At 39.2% G+C, this 25,424-nt stretch overlaps 2 protein-coding genes across 12 annotated transcripts in view; both read left to right on the top strand.

Annotated features, from left to right (window-relative positions):
- LOC122225967 (NEDD4-binding protein 2-like 2) overlaps nt 1-25,424 on the top strand; it is a 106,088-nt gene that overhangs the window by 54,228 nt on the left and 26,436 nt on the right. For 3 of the 9 annotated variants that reach the window (XR_006205462.1, XR_006205440.1, XR_006205503.1), the window contains 3 exons: nt 11,271-13,027; nt 15,638-15,723; nt 16,697-19,020. Coding sequence is in view for 4 of the 9 variants with exons in the window: in XM_042948714.1 (XP_042804648.1) it covers nt 11,271-13,027; nt 15,638-15,723; nt 16,697-16,720 (1,867 nt within the window). In the remaining 5 variants the exon portion in view is untranslated. Of the gene's footprint in view, nt 1-11,270; nt 13,028-15,637; nt 15,724-16,696; nt 20,074-25,424 lie in introns of those variants that run through there. The other 6 variants (XR_006205466.1, XR_006205487.1, XM_042948714.1 and 3 more) reach the window with 6 other exon arrangements.
- The window catches only part of N4BP2L1 (NEDD4 binding protein 2 like 1), a 33,946-nt gene continuing 32,978 nt past the window's right edge, over nt 24,457-25,424 (top strand). For 2 of the 3 annotated variants that reach the window (XM_042949738.1, XM_042949646.1), the window contains exon 1: nt 24,457-24,867. In XM_042949738.1, coding sequence (XP_042805672.1) covers nt 24,689-24,867 — 179 coding nt within the window. In that variant the 5' untranslated portion in view covers nt 24,457-24,688. The remainder of the gene's footprint in view (nt 24,868-25,424) is intronic. The other variant, XM_042949561.1, reaches the window with a different exon arrangement.

The following is a 25,424-nucleotide window of genomic DNA, read 5'->3' as shown; positions in this document are numbered from 1 at the left end:
TTTCCAATTTGGATGCCTTGTATTCCTAATTTCTTTAGTGTTTTTTTTTTAATCATGAAAGAATGTTAAATTTTATCAAATACTTTTTCTGTATCATTGAGATGATCATGTTAATCTTTTTTTTCCCTTCATGGTATATGACATTGGTCAATTTTCATATGCTGAACTATCCTTGCATTCCATGTATCAATCCCACTTGGTCATGGCTTATAATCCATTTATCTATATCTATATCTATCTATCTATCTATCTATCTATCTATCTAGAGATCTTATTTTGGGGTCACCTGGGTGGCTCAGTTGGTTAAGCATATGACTCTTGGTTTCAGCTCAGATCATCATCTCATGGTTTGTGAGATCAAATCCCGTGTCAGGCTCTGTGTGGACAGCGTGGAGCCTGCTTGGGATTCTCTCTCTCTCCCTTTCTTTCTGCCCTTCCCCCATTCACGTTCTCTCTCATTCTCTAACCCCCCTTTCTCTCAAAATAAATAAATAAACTTTGAAAAATAAAAAATATTTTAATTTTAAGTAATCTCTACACCCAATTTTATAAGCCTGAGATCAAGAGTTGCATGCTGTATTGACTGGGCCAGCCAGGCACCCCTATAATCCTTATAATATGCTGTTGGGTTTAGTTGAGGATTTTTGCTTCCATGTTCATATGACATATTGGTCTGCAGTTTTCTTTCCTTGTGTCTTTGCCTGGCTTTGGTGTCAGGATAATACTGGCATCACAGATTAATTACAAAGTGTTTCCCCCTCTTCGGTTTTTTGGAACACTTTGAGAAGGATTGGCACTTAAAATTTTTTGATAAAATTCATCATTGAAGCCATCAGGTACAGGACTTTTCTTTGTCTAGAGATTTTTTTGTTGTTCAGAGATTTTTGATTACTGATTTAATCTCCTTATTAGTTGTAGTTCTATTTAGATTTTCTATTTCTTAGTGATTCAATTTTGGTAGGTTTTGTGTTTCTAGGAATGTTTCCATTTCATCTAGGTTATCCAATCTGTTGGCATACAATTTTTCATAATATTCTCTTATTCTTTTTATTTCTGTAAAATTGGTTGTAATGTCCCCATTTTCATTTCTGATTTTGTAACTTGAATCATCTTTGTTTCTTAGTCCCCCTAGCTAACAGTTTGCTGATTTTGTTAATATTTTCAAAGAATTTGTGATTTCATTAATTTTTTTCTATTGTTTCTCTCTTCTCTACTTCATTTGTCTGTGTTCTAATCTTTATTATTTCCTTCCTCCTGTTAGCTTTTGGTTTAGTTTGTTTTTCTAGTTCCTTAAGTTTAAAAACAATTTAATGTTTATTTATTTTTGAAGGAGAGAGAGAGACAGAGCATGAGTGGGGGAAGAGCAGAAAGAGAGAGGGAGACACAGAATCTGAAACAGGCTCCAGGTTCTGAGCTGTCAGCACAGAGCCTGACACGGGGCTCAAACCCACAAACTGTGAGATCATGCCCTGAGCCAAAGTCAGACACTTAATTGACTGAGCCACTCAGGTGTGCCATTGTTCCTTAAGTTTTAAAGTTAAGTTGTTGATTTGAAGTCTTTTTGTTTTTTGTTTTTTTTAATGTGTTTATAACTTTAAATTTTCCCCTTCTCACTGCTCTTACCATGTGCTATACATTTTACTGTGTTGTCATTTTGTTTTCATTCATCTAAAGTATTTTCTAATTTCCCTTGTGATTTTTCTTTGATTTACTACTTATTTAAGAGTATGTTGTTTAACTTCCACAAATTTGTGAATTTTCCATTTTTACTTCTTTTATTGATTTCTAACTTTATCCCACTGTGGCAGGAGAAGATACTTTGTATGATATCTATCTATTGAAATCTGTTGACACTTAATTTGTGGCCTAACTTATAATCTGTTCTGGAAAATGTCTCATGTGTGCTTGAGAAGAATGTTTGTGCTGTGTTGTTGGATACAGAGTTCTGCATACGTATGTTAGATCCAATTGGTTTACTATGTTAAATTCTCTATTTCCTTACTTCTGTCTGGTTGTTCTATCCAATCCTGAAAGTGGGATGCTGAAGTCTCCAAAATTATTGTAGAGCTGCTTATTTCTCCCTTCAATTCTGTTAACTTTTGCTTCATATACTTTAATGGTCTGATATGTGCATGTTTACCATTGTTATATGTTCTTGTTAACTTGAACCTTTTATTAATATATAGGGTCATTTTTCTCTTGTTACTTTTTTGATTTAGTCCATTTTGTCTGATATTAGTATAGGCACCCCTTCTCTCTTTTGGTTACTATTTATTTATTTTTTTTAAATTTTGTTTTTTAATGTTTTATTTTTTTTGAAAGAGAGAGAGAGACAAAGTGTGAGTGGGGGAGGGACAGAGAGAGAGGGAGACACAAAATCCGAAGCAGGCTTCAGGCTCTGAGCTGTCAGCACAGAGCCCGATGGGGGGCTCAGACCCATGAACTGTGAGATCATGACCTGAGCCAAAGTTGGAGGCTCAACCAACTGAGCCACCCAGGCACCCCTCTTTTGGTTGCTATGTAAATGGAACATCTTTTTTTCATCTTTTCATTTTCAATCTATTTGTATCTTTGGAGCTAAAGTGAGTCTTTTGTAGATAGTATGTAGTTGGATCATATTTTTTTTCCATTCTATCAATCTCTATCTTTTGTTTGTAAAGTTTAACCCATTTATATTTAAAATAATTACTTATAAGGAGAGACTTCTGTCATTTTGCTATTTGTTTTTTGTATACCTTATAGCTTTTTGTCCATCTTTTTCTGCATTACTGCCTTCTTTTGTGTTCACCTGATTATTTGCAATGAAATGTTTAAGTTTCTTTCTCATTTTCTTGTGTGTATATTCTATAGATATTTTCTTTGTGGTTATTATGTGCATCTTAACCTCAAAAGTTATAACATTCTAATTTGAATTTCTACCATCTTAATTTCAATAACATACAAGAACTCTTCTCCTTTATGTTTTGATCCCCACTCCTTTTGGTTGTTGATGTATCAAACTTACATCTTTATACATTGTGTGACCCAAACATAAACGAAAAATCTTTTAAATGCATTAGTCTCATATAGAAAACAAAATGTGCAGTTACAAACCATAGTTACAATAATGCTAGCTTTCAAAACCATAATTGTTTTTTTTAATGTATTAGTCTTGTAAATCATGTAGAAAACAAAAAGTCGAGTTACATACCATTGTTACAATAATACTAGCTTTTATAATTGCCCATGTATTTACCTTTATTCAGATCTTTATTTATTCATCCAACTTCACATTTTTGTTTAGTATCCTGTAATTTCACTTTGCAGTACTCCCTTGAGCATTTCTTACAAGGTGAGTATAGTGATAACAGATTCCTTACCTTTTGCTCATCTGGGAATGACTTAATCTCTCCTTCACTTTTGAAAGATAGTTCACTCAATATAGGATTCTGGATCAACAATTTTTTTCTATTCACACTTTGAGCCTATCAGCCCACTACTTTCTGGTCTATTTAGTTTCTGATGAGAACTCTGCTTATATTCTTATTAAGGATCCCTTGTGTGTGACAAGTTGCTTCTCTCTTGTTCTCTTCAAGATTTTCTCTTTGTCTTTTTAAAGTTTGAGTATAATGTGTCTTTTTGTGTTTCTCTTTGAGTTCATCTTACTTGGAGTTTATTAAGCTTCTTGGATGTTTATATTCATGTCTTTCATCAAAGTTGGGAGGTTCTGCCATTATTTCTTCAAATATTCTCTCTGCCTTTTCCCCCCTCTTTTTGTGAGACTTCCACAATTTGCGTGTTTGTTCAGTTGATGGTATTCAACAAGTCTCTTAGGCTCTGTCACTTTTCTTCAATCTTTTTTCTTTCTGTTCTTCACACTTGATAATTTCCATGGCCTTATTTTCAAGGTCTTCTGCCTACTCAAATCTGCCTTTGAATCTCTCTAGTGAAATTTTCATTCCACTTATTATACTTTTCAGTTTCAGAATTTCTTTCTTTCTCCTTCCTTCCTCTCTCTTCTCTCTCTCTCTCTCTCTCTTTCCTTTGGGTTTTTGATCTCTTTATTGGTATTTCTATTTTGTTCATACAAAGTTTTTGTGACATTCTCCACATTTTTAGTTCTTCAATCATTTTTAAGGCAGTTGGTTTGAAGACTCTACTTGATTTGCCATAAAATTTTTTTTTCAGGGACAATTTCTGTTGATTTTTTCCCCCTTTGAATTGGCCATACCTTTCTGTTTCTTTGTATGTCTTGTGATTTATTTATTTTTTTGGTTGAAAACTGGACATTTGAATATAATAATGTAATTCTGGAAATCAGATTTTCCCCATTTCATCAGTGTTGGCTGAGTTTTTTGTTTTTGTTTTTTAATGTTGTTTTAGGCAGTCTGTGTGCCAACCATCAGCCGATGGTGTAAAGTTACGGTTTTGTCAAATCTTTTCTGAGTCTGTGCCTTTCCCTGAGTACGTGCAGTCACTTTCTAATTTTTCCCATATATAAAGTTGTTTTTGAGCGTCCTAGTCTTTAATATCTGGCTCCCAAAAAGAGAAAAAAAGAAAGATCAAAGGAGGGAAAAAGGGTGTCAGCTCTTTAAATCTCTTGAAAGTTACTTGAGCTAGAGAAGTGGCTTGCAACAATGAAGTGGGCGGGGCATGCAACAATAATGGCCACTCTCTTTGTCTGTGCCTGTATGCTTAGAAGCAGCAATTAGTGATCAGAACACAAATCCCTATCTTTGGGGAAAAAATCTTTTTTGCTCACCATAGATTCTGCAAACTATGTGCAAGCTACATCTGGAACACTTGCACAGCTTCCTGCCATGGCACCTTTTGTCCACCTTCACCCATTTTCCACCCTCACCTTATCCCTCTGCTAACCATGAACATGTTCTCTGGATCTATTAGCTTTTTTTTTTTTTTGAATGCACATATAAGTGAGATTATATAGTATTTGCCTTTCTCCGACTTACTACACTTAGTATAATGCCTTCAAGGTCCAACCATGTTGTCACAAATGGCAAGATTTCCTTCTTTTTAAGGCTAAGTAATATTCCATTGTGTGTATGTGTGTGTATATAATATACATATATATGTGTATATACATGTGTATATATAATATATACATATATACATATTATATACATATATACATATATAATATAATATATAACATGTATATACATTTATACATACTATATACATATATATAAGTGTATATATAATATATATGTGTGTATATATAATATACATATATAAAGAATATATATATATATATATATATATATATATATATATATATATATATTCTTTATCCATTCATTCATTGATGAACACTTAGACTTGTCTTGGTTATTGTAAATAATGCCACAATCCTTTTATCATTTAAAATCTCTTCTGGAACTGTATTTGTACCTCCTTTTTCATCCCTAAGACTAATTGCTTCCTTCTTCCTTTGATTAATCTTACTAAGGTTTGTGAATTTTATTAATCTTTTCAAATAACCAACTTATGAATTTGTTGGTCCTGATTAGTCTCTTTGTTATCTTTTTGATTCTTTATGATTCCTTCTCTTCTACTTTTTGGGGGTTTCTTCTGCTTTTCTTTTTCTAGCATCTTCAATTGTGTGGTTAACTCTTTAATTTTGTACCTTGCCTTTTTGAAGGTACATTTATGGGAAATATATATATATATATATATATATATATATATATATATATGTATATATATATATACACACACATATACATATATATGTATATATATGGGAAGCTTTTATATGTAATTATTGTTCACTATGATTAATTTTTATATATTTCTGTTACAAAGTTTTCTACCCATGAATTCTTCAACATTTTAAAATTTTTCCAAAAAAATTTTATTACTAATTTCAAAATTAATTGCATTATGGTCAAAGAGTGTGGTCTATACATTAATAATTCTTTGAAATTTGTGGAGGCTAGTTTGACGGCCTGTTAATTTATTTAAATATTCCATATGGTTTGAAAAGAATGTTTTCTTTAATTTTTGAATGTAGTGTTCCATAGTCATTATAGTGAACATTATTAATTGTGCTATTTATGACTTTAATATCCTGATTTTTTTTGTCTGCTTGTTTTATCAACTATTGAAAAAAGTATTTTTTAAATTTTTATTTATTTTTGAGAGAGACAGACAGAGTGTGAGTAGGGGAGGGGTAGAGAGAGGGGGAGACACAGAATCCGAAGCAGGCTCCAGCCTCTGAGCTGTCAGCACAGAGCCCGACATGGGGCTCCAACTCACAAACTGTGAGATCATTACCTGAGGCAAAGTCAGTTGCCCAACCAACTGAGCCAACCAGGTGCCCCAAGAAAGGTATTTTTTTTTTAATTTTTAAAAAATGTTTGTTTATTTCTGAGAGAGAGAGAGAGAGAGAGAGAGAGAGAGAGAGAGAGAGACAGAGTGTGAGCAGGGGAGGGGCAGAGAGAGAGGGAGACAGAATTCAAAGCAGGCTCCAGGCTCTGAGCCATCAGTACAGAGCTGGATGCAGGGCTCAAACAGTGAGGTCATGACCTAAGCTGAAGTCAGATGATTAGCTGACTGAGCCACCCAGGCACCCCCTGAGAAAGGTATATTAATCTCTGATAAAGATGGTGGATTGGTCAGTTTGTCTGTATTTGGCCACTTGAAAATTTTTTCTCTACTTCGAATAATGTGCAAACATATTAAATAAATCACATTTTGAGAACTTTCCAGCTCTTCTATCTCAACTGTTCTTTTTTGCATAAGTCATTCTAGCCATTTTCACATTCTAATCTTGAATAGAATCCTCAAGTCTCAGTGAAATCTATAAGATTATTTTGTTGTTGTTGATATGTGGTAAAAATAAAAGCTGCTATTTACAAAATATTCACCAGGTGCCAAGTATTGTGCTAGATGCTTTATTTACAATAAAAGTCTTTTTATCTAACATAATTGGGACAAGTAGGTTGTTAGTTCACTGAAAAAGTTGATTAAAGTGGGGAATCTTTGAGAAATGATACATACTATGAACATTTTATTTGAACTTAAAATGCATGCTTACATACACATCCATTCACCAATATTTATGTATGAGTCTGTTTTTTGGAAGTTTATTTCATGGAGTTTATTTTTTTAACGTATAAACCACACCTGTAATGCATCGTCAACAATTTCTAGTTTCTATTGATGTAAATTGGAGGGAGAACCCAAAGAAATATTCAAAGAAGTATGAGTGCAGAATTAAAGGTTTTTATGATTTTGAACCAAACTTCATCGTTATTCTGCCCACACCTCATTTGATAACAATTGCTTAATGCCTCATCTTTATTGAGTCACTTACTTTAATTTTTTATAGAAATTTTATAGAAAATTTAGAGAAATTTTTATAGAAATCGGGGGCACCTGGGTGGCTCAGTCAGGTGAGTGTCCAACTCTTGATTTTGGCCCAGGTCATGATCCCTGGGTCATGGGATTGAGCCCAGTGTTGGGCTCCGTGCTGAGTATGGAGCCTGCCTAAGATTCCTTCCCTCCCTCCCTCCCTCCGTCTCTCTCTCTGTCCCTCTGCCTCTCCCTCCCTCCCTCCCTCTCCCTCTGCCCCTCTCTCCTGCTCGTGTAGTCTCTCTCTCTACAAAAAAGAAAAGAAACTTTCTTGTATTCCTATTCCACTGGTTGATGTGATGTTTACATAATGTTTAATTAAACTACATAGTATGGTAACAATTATGATTGTGTAAACAGAGGAGAATAAACTCATCTGTCTTCTTGTAAATATACAGCCCTAAACAATAGGAGCAGAAGGGTGTAGTTGTACTAGAAAGCAGCCATGTAGCTGGGAACATTTTTTGTACCATTGAATCAGTCATTATATTGTACAGAGGCAGTGGGAAGAATTATTTAATCTGCCCTATCAGTTCAGTAAAGGTCATTTAGGAGCCTCTGTATTAACAAACTTTATAACTGTATAAGGAGGTAATGTTATCCTCATTTTAGAAGGGCGATCTGATTTACTCAAGCTCCCACCACTAGCTTATTACTAAACTAGATCTAGGCCTGGATTACCTCAACCATGGTCATTCTATAAAGCTGTGAGAGCTTTCCTTTACAATCTGCATGTGTTTTAATTGAATTTTACTTCATTTATCGATCATGCTTTATGAATTAGTGTACAGGCCTCTGCAGTGGAAAATACTGTTTCTACCCCTTTAATAATTTTTTTTTTCATGAAGTTTAGGCACTTACAATACTTTTTTTTTCTCCCTAGCAGGTAGTTTTATCTTTATCCGGATGTTCTCTCATCTCTGTCTTCAAGTTACAGCTTACGTGGTCAGGTTAGCTTGTTTCTGAGCAAACACTCTTTTTCTCATAATTAAGAGGTACACTTATTACTACCCAGGAGCTTGGATTCTCAGCTACCACCTAGAAAACAGAATATTTGATTAATTAGAAATATATTACTATTTGTTCATTTCTTACTCCTTTCTTTTCTAAAGCTACAGCCTGTGCTTCCAACTCTCCTGATTTCTTCTCCATGGCTTTTATGTAGGGATGTTTCTTTTCTTTTAATGGTGCCATTCATTCCTAAATGAATCAGCACAAATGAGATCAAGTTTAATGAGCCTTGACACATTAATGAACTTCCCACACTTTGTAAATATGTCTACTGATAAGCCACATCCCATGCATACACATTCCAACAGAAGTTATCACCACTACCCTCCCTTCTCTCCTCTCCCAAGTACTTCACAAGTCACTGTTACTGGTTTGTGTTTCCTTCCCAGAGACCTGGAACAAGTACAAGTCTCAGGCACATTTCCCTGTGGGGGAATGTCTTCTGATTTTCACACTTCTTGGCATTGTGTTGTATTTTCAAACGGAATTCCAATCCGTAGGGTCTCCTCTGACTATCTCTTTTGGCAAACCACCTTCATACATTGCCTGATCTCCCTGATAGTTTATTTTTTTAAGCTACCTGTTTCATGATGCGTGTTAACTTCTCTGTAGATAACGTGAATTTTCATCATTAGCCGGTTTCTACGATCCTTTCTCTAAGTAGGTTGAGATCTACTTGATACAATCTCTATTAGATTGTAATGCATTCAGAAAACGAAAGAACGCTTGAGGAATATTTGCAAAGCCCTCATCTTTTCTACTTTCTAACCTCTGCTGTAAGTACAGATTAGCTTATTGGTTCAAACTCTGAACTGAATTTTGTGGCAACTGATTTGGCAACCCTGTCTCCAAACCCATACCTTTCATAGGCTTCTATGTCTCAGTAAATCAGTAAATGGCCACTCATCCCTTCAATTGTTCAGGCTCAACTCCTTTTACCCATACTTCATCTGTTTCTTATACTCTATATCCAATTTATTTTTAAATCTTGTTTTCCTTTAAAATATATCCAGAATGGGATCATTTCTCACTGCTTCCACTCTGTGACAAATGAATTAACTCCAGAAGACATTTATGTCCATTGGCCTATCTAAGGTTTAGGCCATCTATGCATTCCTTTTGTCCTTTCCCTGCAGTAGGATGGTTCATGTTTCGGTGAAGACAGTGGAGCTTGTTTTCAGAGTAACATCCTAGTTTCAGTATGAATTTTGTAACAACTATCGCACCTTAGGCTTCAGCTGAGGCTCTCACTAGAGTCAGATAGAACTGACTATGAGGAGAAATTTCTGCCAAAGTTGGATTCTTTATTTGCTATCCTTTTTATAGAAGTCCCATTACAACTGCCTGTCTGTAATTTAGCATTCCTTAATGTCCTTTTAAACTAAAATCCAGGAATTGTAAACAAGGGCAGCAGCAATTAGATGCCAGAGAACAAGGTGTTCAGGGCTCCTGCTTGTTGAAAATTGCCCAATGTCACGGGATGGAATAAACCAGGCCAAAGCAAGTTCTTTGTCCAGCCCCCAGCTGATCAACGGTTTCTTCATTATCTCTTTTGGCTTCCATGTTTGTTTGCTTGTTTAATTGTTTTTTTTTTTATCCTCTATCCTGTTACTTTTTTTTTTTTTCCTCAGCTGTGTTTATCGTCCCTCCCCCACCCTCCACTGCATTTTAATATTCTCTATCTGTACTTTATAGAAAATGACTAGATCTTTATATTCCAAATTCGAAAGTGTTCAGGGCACCTGGGTGGTTCAGTCGGTTAAGTGTCTGACTTCAGCTCAGGTCATGATCTCATGGTTCATGAGTTAAAGTCCCACATCGAACTTTGTGTTGACAGCTCAGAGCTTGGATCCTGCTTCAGATTCTGTCTCCCTATCTCTCATCCCCTCTCTTGCTCACACGCTGTCTCTTTCTTTCTCAAAAATAAATAAACATTAAACAAATTTAAATTAGAAAATGTTCTAAATCCTCTCTTTTCTGTTAGGATCAAAGTTAATCTTCAATTTAGGGGAGCTGCGAACTTTTGGGGAACACTATTGTTCCTTTGGATGGGATACTTTTTTACTGTGGAATTGTCCCTGGCATCATAGGATGCTAAACGTCCCTGGCCTCAGTACCAAGTGCCAGTAACACATCTCCAGTCATTGTGACCACAAAAATACCTGACACATTTACAAACACCCCACAAAATAGTGGTGGAACATCTCGTTTAGAGCCATGGCTAGGTAGGCAATTAGAAGAATATCACTACCCCCCCCTCAAAAAAAAAAAAAAAAAGAAAAAAATATATAAATGTACCAATAAACATCTTGGTTTATGTATGCATATGTATATATGTATTTATATGTGTGTGTAGGTATATGTATGTGTGTATGTATAAAATGTTTCACATATATAATAATATTTGTTTCAAGGGACATATTAAGTTTTCATAAAGTTACTGGTTTATGAAACAGGTATGTGGAAATGAGTTGTAACTTTCTCAAAGTGTACTCATTTATTTTTATTTTCATTTAAAACATTTTTTAAGTTTATTTATTTACTTTGAGAGAGAGAGAGAAAGGTAGAGAGAGGATCCCAAGCTGGCCCTGTGCCATCTAGCCCAGAGCCCGACATGGGACTCGAACCCATGCACCATGAGATCATGACCTGAGCCTAAATTAAGAGTTGGATACCCAACTGACCGAGGCACCCGGGCACCCCAAAATGTACTCATTTTTAACTTAGAGAAAGTATATCTCTTTTTAAAAGTAATTTAAAAATATACTACAAAGTACATGCACACTTTAGAATCTCTTGTCCTAATGATTTGTAACTTTTCACATTAAGAGTACAATGTTTTAGTTTGCTAGTGTTATACAAAAAATTAAGTTATAAATGTCCTTAATTTTGTTATATTTCAGAGAAAGCGATTTGAAGAAAACTGGGCCCAGGTTCAGCAAAAACAAGCAGAAGAGAAGCAGAAAAAGAAGTAAAAAGCAGAACAGTCATGGTAAAATCATGGGAGAAAACCCATTTGAAACCTTAAGTTATACACCAGGAGACCAGGACCCCTCTCAGAGTGCAGAGGAAGACTTGGAAGACACCAACAGAGAATCGGCGTGCACCTTCACTGGTGGACTGGGACATGAACTAAGAGGTTTAGTAAATAGCCACCAAGATGAAATATGGAGAAGCATACATCCCGAAGATGGTTTTCCAAATGTTATGTCTGCAGTTGAGCTGGACAATACACCAAAAAATTACCTCCCTAAAGAACACGATGATTTGTTTCCAAATATGTCATCGATGCCGCATGAAAACGCTGTCACTTGCCCGACAATGACTCAGAGTCTTTCCTGCATGGCAAGTGATGACTGGTCTGGCACGAATGTAGGAAAGCACACTGGAAGTAGGCATCCCACAGCGTCAGACGTCCAGGGTGGATCTGCGTCCATCCCATGCTCATTGATGCAGAAGAGAGAGAGGGTAGATAAAAGACTCCTGAATGAAACATTTCTGTGCAATCGATATGGATCCAGAACTTCAGATAAAAGTTTAAGAAAGGAACAAGGAGTAAATACAGCTAAAAACGATTATTGGGCTTTTTCTTCAAACAATTTTTCTGATGAAGAATTACAGCTGAGCTCTGAGAGGCAACCCTATTTTGGGAGCTGGCCTGAAGGACCTCATAAGTTTATATGTGAACAAAGACCAAAGAGAGAGAGATGGCAAAGGCTGGCCTCTCCGGACAGCAGGGGACAATTGATTAAGTTGATCTCCACTTCTGAAGGAACTTCAGGACCAGGAAGCGGTCCAGAAACACTGGTAGAGGAGAAGCTGTTGATAGAAAATGAAGATTTGTCACCTCCCACTGAGAATATAGATTCAATCATAGAAACAGAAACAAATGTCTTTAGAAGCTGCTTGCCTAACCTGCATATCCCAAAGAGTGACTTATGCTCAACAAAGAATAAGAAAAGGAGGGAGAAAAGGATTTTCAATTTGGCACCAAACTTTAACTTACTGGGACAGAGATATATCAGTGTAAAAGAAAGTGGGGAATGTGGCATGGTAACAGAAAGCCGTGGACTAAAAATTATTTTGGAAGAAGAAAAAGATAGAATCTCAGAAATAAACAATATAGAGGAGAATAAGCAAAAACTTATGACCTTTGATCATCATCCATCATGGTTTTGCTTTGCTGTTTTCGAAGATCCTCCTTTAAATTTTGGTAGACAGTCTTATTCTCATTACCTGCCGTTTAGTAGACTAAGGCGCTCTGTGTACTTTTATAAAAACCCTATTCCTTCTCTTGTGCTACAGTATACCTTCAGCTTTTGGATGGTATCTTTTACGAGCAAGAAACCATCTTTGACTTTCAAATCTCAGACAAGGGTAGATGACCAACTACATGACCTAGGGTTTAGTTCTTCAGAAATTTTAAGTAGCCAATCTGATACTTTGTACTCTTTTAGGGTCACTTCTGATCTTCACTTTTTAAATGAAAGTTTTGATGAAAAGCTGAAGACATGGGAAGAACCTAAGCCATTACAGTTCTTACAAACTGAAGATAACCAAGATTTGACGAGCACTGGCTTTGATTCCCTTGAACTACAATTATCACAAGGGTTTGCCTTTCAACTGGTAAAGCTTTTTGGATCCCCTGGAGTTCCAATGGGTAAATTGTGTTTACTTGCTACAAACAAAAAGTCCAGTTTAACATATATGAGTAATTTTTTGAAATGTTTCTACCTTGCATTAGTGATTTCATGCAGTTAATTGATCTTGTGATGCTTTTCAGCAATGGAAGTAAAGGACCCATAGCAAATGGTGCTTGACCTTCAGAGTCATGTGCCTGCCTCCACTTCCAGGAACCATAGTCTTAAATATCTTTGAGCACTTAGAATACTTGGATTCTCAGTATAAATAGATATTGAGAAGAACAAAGGATGAGACAGGCAAACAGTAATTATATAACAAATAGAGATGGGTTCCCCCCTCCTTTTTTTTAAAAATCTATTTTATACATTTCCATTGTTTGGAGCATGATCCTTTCCTTTCTCCTCCATGGTATGGCTCATAGATATGAGAATAGTAAGGTGGGGGGACAGTGAAGATTAAATGATGAAAACATATCCTCTGAAATAAGTTGAGTTTAATTTTTAAAGACTGAGAAGGATACTGAAAAGAAGATTACAGAGTCTGACTGGTTGACTTGAAAAGTTCCTTCCAGCTGCTGTTGTTTTTGGAAATGAAAAATCCACTTGTGAATAAAACACATGAAAAATCCACTTGTGAATAAAACACATGAAATTTTAATATTCTAAGTAAAATTCTAAGTAAATTTCCTCTAAATAATAAATATATTTAAGATGCTAAATGTCTTAAACAGGGAATCTAACTCATATCCCAATTTTTCCTTATCTGTAAGTCAATTGCATGTGTTAAGCGATTTCATGGAGTTGAATGTGTCCCCTTCCTTGAGGACAGAAATTGTAAGAGCCAAGAAGTCAAAGCTCCAATCCCTGAAGTTCTCCTCTATCTTCCTGATACTTTTTCTTTTCTGCACCTACCAGCTGCCTGGGCCCTGCTCCTGGCTCACAGCTCATTCCAGAGTTGTTTACTTTGCTCTTAAACTTCTGCTGTTGTGAACAAAATTGGTGCCCAGAACCCAGACCCAAGATTGGCTAAGTCTCAGCGCGAGTGAGTCACAATTATTCACCTGCTCTTGAGGTTCTAGTGTTATGTTTATCATTTTTGTAAACTTTGTGAATAATCACATCTTAGCCGTTTGGTGCAGTATGCTATCTTTCTAGATGCACCAAAGAAACATACCAATTTAAAGATCAATTTAATTAATTTAGTTAATTTAATTAAAATTTAGGGAATTTTAAAAGATAAATGAAGTCATTTTAGTCATTTAAAAGGTTTTAGTCCTAGGTCCATATTCTAAAATTATGTGCAACTATTTTTGTGTCACTTTGAACTGTTTTTTCTGAGAAAGTCTATAGATTTTGTCAGCTTCTGGAGCAAGGGAGGGGGACGTGGCAGCACTTGACTCAAAAAGATTAACAATCACTGCCTTGGATCAGCATCAGAAAGCATGAAGGCACTCGTGTGAAAGATCCTAAACCTGCGCCTTTGAATGCACAATACCGTCATAATCAGCAATAATGATCAAGCATCCATTAATTAAGCTTTGGAAAGCTTTCTAGAGGAAATAGACCTCATTCATCAAATAGCTTACCTTCTAAATGGGGAGATAAGACTAACACAAAACAAAATTATTGCACATAGAAAATATAAATGACAAGCTTATGAATATTTTATGAGTGAGGTTAGTTAGCAGTGCTTAAGGGGATGTTGAAGAGCATATGGGGTTATGGTTTTGGGGGGATGACTTCAATGTGGAAGTGAATTATAAGCAGTGCTTATACAAATGTGGCTTAAAAGAAAAATAGAGGGAAAGAATTTCACATTTGGATGTGGCGGGTGCTTAAAAAAGGCGAGGAAGAAACTGAGGGTGGAAATTGTCAGCTGATTTGTTTGGCCAGGCTGGACAAGGGAAGCTCTGCTGTATCTGTGGCCGGTGGCCTTCTAAATAGGGCAGGGAACCCAAATGAATCCTAGCCTTAGGAGTTCTGTAGACACAGCGGGATTAGATAGTAAAGCCACATAGGCCTGAAGAAACCAAACTATCTATGTTGCCAGGCTTATATGAGTATAGAAAAAATATTTTGTGTGGTTTGGTATGGCTGATATGTATGTGTCAGTGTTTGGACTAATTTATGAGCATCGTAATTGTCTGTGAGGATTTTTTTTTTTAAATTTATGAACATCATTAATTGTCTGTGAGGATTTTTTCCCCCGACACTCTCATGTGGAAGGAAAAATTTGCAAGAAGACTAAACTTGCTATAGTTGTACTGTTCATACACGTCACAGGAAAGGATGACCTAAATTCTATGCCCTCTGCCAGTACCACTTGAAGCTATCATATATAATGTGTGTTACATATGTTATAATATTATGTATGTATTATTGATATATGTATTTATACTTAATGAGAATATGAACTATGGTTCATATTGTTTTACATGAGTGAGGATAGTGTTTACTAATAAAGACCTGAGACGCACTAACTCCTGCTCTAGCCATCAGTGAAGTATTTTCCAAACTGGGCTTTTACTATTATATCAGTCCAAATAATCACGTTTGCAGATCTTCACATGTAGGGTAAAAATCTGTATGACACTACAGATGAAACTTGTTCCCTTTTATTTTCACAGAATCTTTGTTGCCTGATGACTGTGTGGTTTCCCTTGACTGGAAGACACTGAAGATGATCTATTTGCAGTGGAAAATATCAGTAGAGGTATATTTTTATGGCTTTCAAAGAAGACCTTCTCCAACTGGTTTCTTTAAAACAACACACACACACACACACACACACAGAGAAAACCTGTTCATCAGATGTAATATGAAGGGCTATATCCCTTATATTAAATTAGAGAAAGAATACATGTGGATAGGTAGCTAATATATGCATGTTTTTTCAATAAGTCCCAAGATAAAGTTGCATTTAATTCCCTAATTTTGCTGTAGAGTAGACTGGTATAAGGGCCTATTGTGGATAACTGAGGTGCCCGTTTTAGGAGAGTTTTTTATTCTTCATTACATCTTTTCTCCTGTCTAGCCCTCAGTCTTACCCTGTTATGATAGAGTAACAGCTACAAATTAGATTCATATTTATTTGGCTTGGAAGCACCTCATTATTGGTGTTTTCTGTTGGTCTACGGTGAGAGGCATAACTATTCTGATGGGCTGTAAATTTTCCAGGTAGCTGGAGGAGGACTGGTGGGGAAAGTTAGAAAGGTAATAGAAATTCTAGAAAAGGTAGCACACTATATAACATAATGGGGAGAGGGTTTACATTAGTTGATAGTGATTTAAATGTGCCTGGAGGCAATGCTAAGGGTATTATTTTGAGATAAATGGTAAAAACAAGGTTTAGTGAAACAAAATTATATATCACAGGATAGTAGGTATTTCTTAACTGTTCATAAAAGCACAGCTGTGGGAAAAGTAGATTTGTTTGGTGTGCCCAGTTATAAAACCAAATACATTTTTCTAAACTTATTTCTCTTCATTCCCCATGGAGAACTTATTGCTACCTAAACACACACACTCACCCCCCCCCCCATACTTTAAACATTAAAATGGACATTTGTGTTTATTAGGTTTATTTTGCTATTTTTAGACTGTTCCTACATGAGTTAAATGATGCAGTCTTAACCCCAATGCCAAATATTAATCATTATTATATGTATTTTAATTATAATTTCTAGAAAAGACAGAAGAAGATTGGTTAAAAATGAGAATTTCTGGAACCGTAAGTACAACTTCTTCCAGAGACCTCAGTACAATCAGAAGGCAGTGGATGTTGACATTATTTGGTTATAATAGCTCCATGTACTGCAATTTGAAGAGTAAATATAAAAAAAATGTAGTCTGTTACCATAGCAACCCTGTGTGCCAGTGCACATGTGATTTTCTATTTCCTTTAAATGTAGATCTTTTTGTGAAATACAACAAAGCTTAGATGGTTGTTACCAAATTTATTTGCCAACTTTATTGGTTAGAACATATTTTAGAGCGTTCTGTTAACACACAGTTTATGAGGGATTACCACCCCCGTCCCTTTGCCCCAGATTGTTATGTGACGAGAGCTGGGAATTAGGGATATAGGTTATATTTAAATATTAGGAGATTCTCTAGGAAAGGAGGTAAAACATGGAGACAAACTCATGTTATATTTTAAACTTGACATCAAGCTGACATTAAAATAAATACATTGCACTTTTTTCAAAATGCCTAAATTATGAAATAAACACAGCTGCTATGATTTTTTTAGTGTATATGTGTCTGCATTTGATAAGAATTGAATGCACTCTGCATTTACCCATATGTTTTCTTTCTTCATTTTAACTCGTATTTCTAAGAGGTTTCTGTTTCCATTCCTCTGCTAGAAATATACATATACTCCGTAAAAAATGTTTTTGTTTGTTTTAAAACTGGTTCTGCTGCAAGAAGAAGGAGAAGGACAAGAGGTTTGGGAGAAGAGTTTAGGGATTTGAAGGGGCCACCTGAAAACGTGGGATAAAAGTAGTCTGAGAAAGGATACGAGGCTATGAGGAATTCCAGAGAAAGGAGGTAAAGAAATTCACTTATTCATTTGACAAATATTGTGTTGCCTCAATTCCAGCATTGTACTATAGACAGAGGCTATAGCAGTGAAAACTGCCATGGCGGTTACGTTAGGACCAAGTTAGGAAGGGAGTGTTTTCCCTCCCACCCCCCCCAGCACCTCCCTCCACATATGGCAGCCCCAGCGGGACACCACTATAAGCAGTGTGTGACGAGAATGGACATATTTGGCTGTGGCCAACTTGGGGTCTTTTCTGTCAGCTGAATTTGGATGTTTTGTGTCAAGGACACTTCCTGGACCATCCTCTTCCATCTTTGCTAAACTGCCCTCTGGTCTCCTGCAGAGCAGTCACCCCTAATTATTAATTATTCATCTTTTCTTGTTGGGGAACTTGATGAGTGTTATGTCTATGTACAGGTTTTTTGGGTTTTTTTTTTTACAATTCTAATGAGAACATGCCTCCCTGTTTTGTGTTTGGCATAATGTACTGATTAGTGGACCTCAAGGGGTAGATAGAAATGTATAAGGAGGGAAGTTGCAGGTGAATGTGGTTGGCTTTGGGAACTACAAGTCCCTGCCTATTTCAAAATTCTCTTCCTGCTGGTGGCTAGGGTGTTTAGTGTCACTCCTGTAAGGAGGTGGGGCAGGGTGCTGGAAGGAGAATGGGTTCCCATCCTGAATCTATTGCTGACTGGCTGTGTAACCTTAAACAAATTATCCTCTCAGAGCCTCAATCTGTTCATGTGTAGAAGATAGATTTATAATAGCAACCTGTCATGGGAATATTAAATGAGGATTAAGCGAAATAATTGTGCAAAGTCCTTAACATAGTGCCTGAAAAATAATAGGCTCTTAGAAGGGTTAATTCCATTTCTTTAAATACCTCCTTGGGTTAGAGCATCATCTTTAAAATGTCCCAGGCAAAATAGAAATTGTGTTACCTAGGAGAGCAACACATTGACTTAATAAACGTGGTAACACATTTGCATGAATTAGTGTATTTATTATTAACTTTATAATGTAAATAGCTGGATCCTCAGGGAATGAGGCAGAGAACAGATTTGGATTTAGAGACAGAAGGTTGGGCATTGTGAGGGACACTGACTCTCCAACGAGACAGGACCAAGCAGGGTGTGGGGATTGTGGGGCCAGAGTAAAGGCCTAGATACCAGGGTAATGGCTTATTTAAATATGGAAAGAGCCTGGGAAACTGACACCAGACTCTGTATATGTCACCATTTTCTCTAGACTTGTTTGGCTTGTGTTTTGTGTTTTTTTTTTTGTAGTTGAATTCTCCAGTCCTCCTCGTGCTGTTGAAGACCCTAATCGTCAAGAAAGAGTGCCCAGTGCCCGCCCAAAGGATCATTTTCAACGATACACTCATTGGATACCAAAATTGGTTTGGATAATCTGTCCAACCATTCTTGATTAGTTATCTGAATAATAAAAAACTCAACAAAAGAGGTAACAACTTGAACTTTTTATTATCTAATTTTGAAGATATTTGCCCTATTTTAATTTGTTATATGGAAGAAAATAAGGCACAGAAAACTTTAGTAGTTTGTTTTGAAATTGCATCAGGATGGAAGGGTAGGCCTTATATCCAAGTATAGGTCCATGATTCCATTTCTCAAATTCTGAAATTGAAAAGGCTTTGAAAATCACAAGTTATTTTTAGTTTGTTTTGTTTCTTATAAGCTTGGCATTAAAACTAATTTGGCAGCAAAACTTGGCCCAAACAGGTTAATTTTACTCCTTATTTATCCTACCTAGTGTGACCATTCATACATTTCGTTGCTGAAATATGAATGTGTTTAATTACCACGGGGTAATTGCCATGGGGTGCTCAGTCCCCACTCAGAATGTGAGGTTATATATATACACATACACACATACTGTGTACCTTCAATAGGCAAACAGGTGCTTTCTGAATTCTGAAACATATCTGACCTCAGGGGTGTTGGTTAGGGATCGTGGGTCTTGCACCATCTACAAAATTGCACCATCTTTCAAAATTCTGTTTTAGTTTACTTGTATTGACCAGTCTTCAAATAGGAAAATTCATATTTGAAAAACAGAAATGAGGGGGTGATTATGCAACAAGTAGGCATTTACCTAATCCCTCTATTTTCAGAAAGGGAGGATCTGTCTTATCTTACTTCCTACTCCACCCTATCTATACTGTCTGATCTTCTCCAGGGAATAAACCTCTGGGCTTCTCAAGGGGATGAGCAATTGCCTGACTCTGGATGTTTGTTTCCCAAGCAGACTTTCCACTGACCTGCCTGCTAAAGCCCACTTCTAGCACCAAATCTTCTAGTTAGTGCCTGAAATTTTATGGGTTATGCAGGGTAAATTGTGTTGACTCATGGCTTTCTATAACTCAGGGGATTTCTGGGGGGGCTTGGGTTTGTTTGTTTATTTGTTTTTGCCAAATTAACACTTGGTCTTTGCTTTCTAGTTTTCAAATTTTTGTTACTGTGATATTCTGTCTTTTTTCTTATAATTTATGCTTAAAAATAATAACAAACTAACTGCCCCCCCCCCCAAAAAAAAAAAACCTCTTACATTTTAGTGGGGTTTCAAGGAGGGAGTGGAAGTTAAATATTTGTGCTCCATCTGCCATAGTTATTAGGAATTAAGTGCTTTATTTAAAATAGCTGTGCTTTTTCTTACGCTTCTTTCATGCAGCTTTAGTTTATCTTTCTATTAGATGGTGGGTCTGTTCCAGACAGAAACCAGGGTTTTCAGTGTTTGCTTGAACTCCGTAAGAGTCTTGCTCTCAGAGCCACTGTGAAACTGGACTTGCCTTTGGCCCAGGATGGGATGATTTCAGGGAGGAGCTGACCAGCAACAGGGTCCAAGCCCAGGTAGCTACAGAGGGGATTCTGACATCTGGCAAACCCTTGCTCTCCTAGAGGCCTTCACCAGCGGCATTTATGGATTTCTAATGAATACATTAGAATCCACACTGCCATCCCTTATCCAAGGGTATTGTTATGAATATTTTAACAATGAGAGGGGCGTCTGGGTGGCTCAGTTGGTTAAGTGTCTGACTTGAGCTCAAGTCCTGATCTTGAGGTTTGTGAGTTCAAGTCTCGTGTCAGGCTCCGTGCTGACAGCTCGGAGCCTGAAGCCTGCTTCAGATTCTGTATCTCCCTCTCTCTCTCCGCCCCTCCCCTGCTCACATTCTGTCTCTCTCTTTCTCAAAAATAAATAAACATTAACAAAATTAACAAAAATATTTTAACAATGAGTGTAGCATAAGTAGTGACCTGTTCTGAAACACCTTTATGCTGTATTGGTACAAACCTGCTGACCATCTACCCAGGCTTGTATTTGGGTTCCAGAATGTCCCTAGTTTTTCCCAGGCACTGTCTTTATTATCTTGCCCTAATTTCCAGAATGGAGCTTTAGAAAAATGGGCTGGGGCTACCCTTCTGCTCCCAGGCTTCCTCCTCAAAGCTTATAATCCTCAAGTGCCCTTGTGTACAGAGGCACATAGATGCTGTGAAAAAGATATGGTCCTCCCCTTGGGGGAGGGGTGTGGCACTGAAAAGAGTAATGGATGGAATGTGGGAGGCAGGGAGGCAGAAGCAGGTGGGGCACAGCCTTGTCCAGAGAACATTCTGCGGTGGCGGGCCTCTCCCAGGCCACCAGAGTCCTGTGCATTTCCTCTGTCAGTTCAGCCAGGTGGAACACAGAGGCCACATGACTTCTCTTCCCTTGTCCCCCTTCCCCTAACTTCTAGCTTCCTTCAGCCTCCACGTGGCTTCTAGGGGAAGGAGAAGAGAAGAGCAGGGAGGGAGCAGTGTGAGAAGAGAGGAGGACAAGGTCCTACCTCTCACTGGTCAGATTATGCAGAAAGGTGACAGCAGGTGCAAGTTGGAGGCGCCAGAACAATCAGGAGTCCGCCGCAGAAACAGTTAAGCAGGCAAAGGTAGACGTCTTTCCTGTCCTGTCCATGCATACCACTTATATAACAAGAGGAATACACATGGAGATAAGACTAATGTATGTTTTTAAGTAAAAAAATTAGATAATTCTTGGTAGGGAAAGAAGAGACACAGGACTAGAGAGAGTTGCGAGAGCTACTGCCTACATGTTTGAAATGGCTCTACGGTGTTAAAGGGTCTTGGGAAGCTCCATCCTGGCTTCAGACTTTCTGCCATCTTGGCATCTCTGGGGTGGAAACCTGGGGCCGATTCATAATCAAGCATTCCAAATCCTGGGTTATTTGGAACCGTAGGTTTGAGGGTTAAGTTCCTGGTTTTCAGTAGCCCCTCTTGTGTACCTCCTCATTTTTCCATGTCTTTTAAACAGTGGCAATTAGAGAAACATTTGAATGTATCTTCATTTGCCGAAAATGACCTACAGTTTTCTTTACATCTGTCTTCGTAATGGTTTCTGGTGCAGCAAAGTGGGACTGTGCTGGTCATCACGTAAGCGAGAAATGGAACGAAACCCCAGAGCTCAAGAGTTGGTTGGTTGAGATGAGGGCACTAAGGAGTGTTATCACAGGGGTCCTCTGACTTGGAGGGTAGCCCAGCTCTCTGGAGGCTGGCACCTAGATAGAACCAGGAAAGATTTGAATGCAGGCTAACAGCAAGCTGGCCCTCAGATCTGTCCGTATGTTTACCGACTGCTCCTTAGCTGACATTATCACCGTCACACCTACCTGTGGAGAAAGTAGTTTAGGTCCACATTACAATTGTGGACCCATACATCTTCCGAATGTCAGGCTATTTTGTTAGATCTTGGGGTGGCAAGGGTGACACCGTTTCTATTTACGGTCTAGTGGGAGGAAACAGATACACAGACAGATAGCTTTAAACAGGGTGGTTTTGAGGAATAAATCAGAGAGAACAGCCAGAACTTGTTGACTAGTTAAACGTGGGGTTTGAGGGAAAGGAAAAGTGTCTAGGGTCCCTTCCAGGTACTGCTGACCATTTTCTGCTCCTGAAGCTCCTTCTCCCTGGGCCTCCATACACCTCTCTCTACCTTCGAGTTCTGTCTGCTTGGCTGACCATTCTCTCACACTCTCCTTTGGCAGATGCCCTTCAGAGACACAGCCCTCAAATGCTGGTGTCTCCTGGCCCCCCTCTTCAGCCGTCTGCTCTATTATCTGTCTTCTTTTCATAGGGCAAGGATTTCCAAAACTCTGTCTCTAGCTCAGACCCGTCTTCTGAACAGCACACTCGTATTTCCCAGCCTCTACTTGGTAGTTCCATCTGCCACAGACCCTGCAGATTCCTTGTGCCAAAACCTCTAGACCCCAAAGCTGTGTGTCCTCCTGTGCCCCATCCCACATTGCCTGGGCCCCCCTCTGTAGAGGAACATAGAAGTGGATGGAGGTCTTATGCAGCACTAATAGAAGCACCCCAGCCACACGTGTAATTTAAACTTTTCTAGTAGCCACATTAAAAAAGCAAAAAGAAACAAATGAAATTAACTTTAATAACATATTAACCCAATGCACCCAACATATTATCATTTCAACACATAATCGATATAAAAATTACTGAGATATTTTACCTTTTTTTCATACTGCCCCTTCAAAATTCAGTGTGTATTTTAATCTCTGTTTGTACTAGCTACATTTCAAGTGCTCAACAGCCCCCTGTGGCTGGTGGTACTCGTTTTGGATAGTGCAAGTCTAGAACGAAAAGGGTAGTATTTGAGGCTGGGCAAAAACACTCTGGTAAGAAGTATGATAGAACACACAGAAGTAAGGGGTATGTACATGAAAGCATCGCTATTTTTATGAGTCATGTGCGTTCTCTGTTCCTTATGGTTTTCCCCTAATATGTAGAGCAGCTTTTGAAATTCTCATGTTTCTCAGCAGTGTCAAGATCCTACCTCCGATTCTAGGAAGGGATTTTCAAGGAAGAGCAAGCAGCTCATCTCCCTGCCCCCACCCCTCCAGGGGAATCCCAAGGTTGGATTCTCAGCACAGAGCCCCTCCCTACTTGGGCCTTCCTTCCAAAGTTTCTTGTGAAATCTCTGGATTTTGTTTAAGAAGGAAGTTGCTTTTCTTCACAATTCCTTTTCAAAATTTTCATACCTTGGCTGCCAAAAGCAAAATGTATTTGCTTTACAATAATTATTACAGCCAAAGCCACCATACCTCCTGGATCTTTCCAGCATGGTATTTTTAATATTGTCTCTTTCAGTCCATGCATCTTGAATTTTGGTTCAAAAAATAGGATCGCTCTGTCACACTCTTGAGTGTGAAATACTGGAGAGTGCTATGGTGATCAACCAACTGGCGCTCACCAGTTCCTGGAACTTAGAACTCCATTCTGGATACTTCCCTAGAAAGGATTTCCGTAGACTGCTCCTTTTCCTGGGGAGGCCATGTCTTTTCAGATGGAAGCAGAGCAATACGGTCTTTCCTTCCCGTGAGCCCCAGTTTATGCTACTATTGATAGATCAATCTGAGTTTTAAGGGGTGCTTTTTCCAATGGAGAGACTTAAAGTTATGTTGAGGCAGCAAAGCTTTCTAAGAATGTTTTTTTTGGCAGGCTGATAAAGAAGGATTAAAAAAAAAAAAAAAACCAAAAACGATAGAGGCCCGGGACAGTGGTGTTAGCAGCTGGGACACTAGCCAGATATTGGTGCTCACAAATTGGGGAGGACAATGGACTTTACTGTTAACTATTCAAAATGCTGTTCACGTTCTGTAATCGTCAACTAAAATTATTTCACTTTCAAGGTCTAGGCCAGTCGGGGGTGGGGTGGAGGAGGGCTGTTGCAGAGAGCCTGACTTCCACGGCGGGCGGCCCGGGGGAAGTGTCCCAGTGTCCCAACAGACAGGCCCTCCCGCCACTGGGCGAAGGGCACCGAGAGGCAAGGGAGGGAGTCCGAGAGCGGGGCGGGCGAGGGGGGGGGCTCGGGGAGAGCGCGTCACTCAGGTTTTCCTGGCTGCCAGTCTCCCAGCGTCCCCAGCTTTCCAGGTAGGGACGCCCCCTCCCACGCAGCGCGGTTCAGTCGGGTGGGAAGGAGGGGCTGGCCTCCGAGCGCCCGCCCCTCCATCTATCACATGGCCGGAGAGCCACAAAAACAACAGCTTTGGCCAAGACCGTGACTTCAGGAAAGGAAACCCGGGGCTCTCGCAGCCGGCCCCCACCCCATGGAGGAGAGTTTTCTTGAATCCTTTGGGAGGCTGAGCCTCCAGCAGCAGCAGCAGCAGCAACCTCGGCCGCCGGCCCCGCCGCCCCCGCGTGGGACACCTCCGCGCCGCCACAGCTTTAGGAAACATCTCTACCTCCTGCGAGGCCTCCCGGGCTCGGGGAAAACTACACTGGCCAGGTAATGACATCGGCCTGGGCGCCGGCGCGCGGACCCCGGCCGAGCGAGCCCCTGCCCCGAGCCGCTCCGCTCCGTGCCCCCCCCCCACCCCGCCGCCGCCGCGGCCGCCCGGGGTCCTGGCCCCGGCCCCGGCCCGAGCCCGGCTGCGGGGGAGCCCGCGCCGTCCCCGGTGCCCGCCTGGCCGCGGGCCGGGAGAGGAGGGCGGCCCGTCCTGTTTGTTTCCATGCTGCGCTTTCCCGGGAGAACGGATTTCGGCACTGCGCCTTGCGCAAGCCCCAGATGGCACCGGCCCCTGCCCGGCCGCCGAGCCAGGCCCCGGGCCAGCCGGGCCGAGGGAGCCTTGGCCGCCCCCAGCCCGGGGTCGGGAGGCCCGCAGGGATTCTTCTTCAGGAACCCCGGTGGCGACTGCAGAGAAAACCGCGGGGCCGCCCGCTAGCGCGCAGGCACTCGCCACAGTGCGTCAACAGGCGTTTTAAACCCGAGCGGAGACGCGACAGGGCCAGGGGGCGGGGGACCCAAGGCAGCAGTGGCCGCGGCCGGGGGGCGGGGGGCGGGGG

Source organism: Panthera leo, chromosome A1, assembly GCF_018350215.1.
Source record: "Panthera leo isolate Ple1 chromosome A1, P.leo_Ple1_pat1.1, whole genome shotgun sequence".
Classification (NCBI taxonomy): Eukaryota; Metazoa; Chordata; class Mammalia; order Carnivora; family Felidae; genus Panthera; species Panthera leo.
Note: the sequence above shows the minus strand (reverse complement) of the source record. Positions and strands in the feature narration are given on the sequence as shown.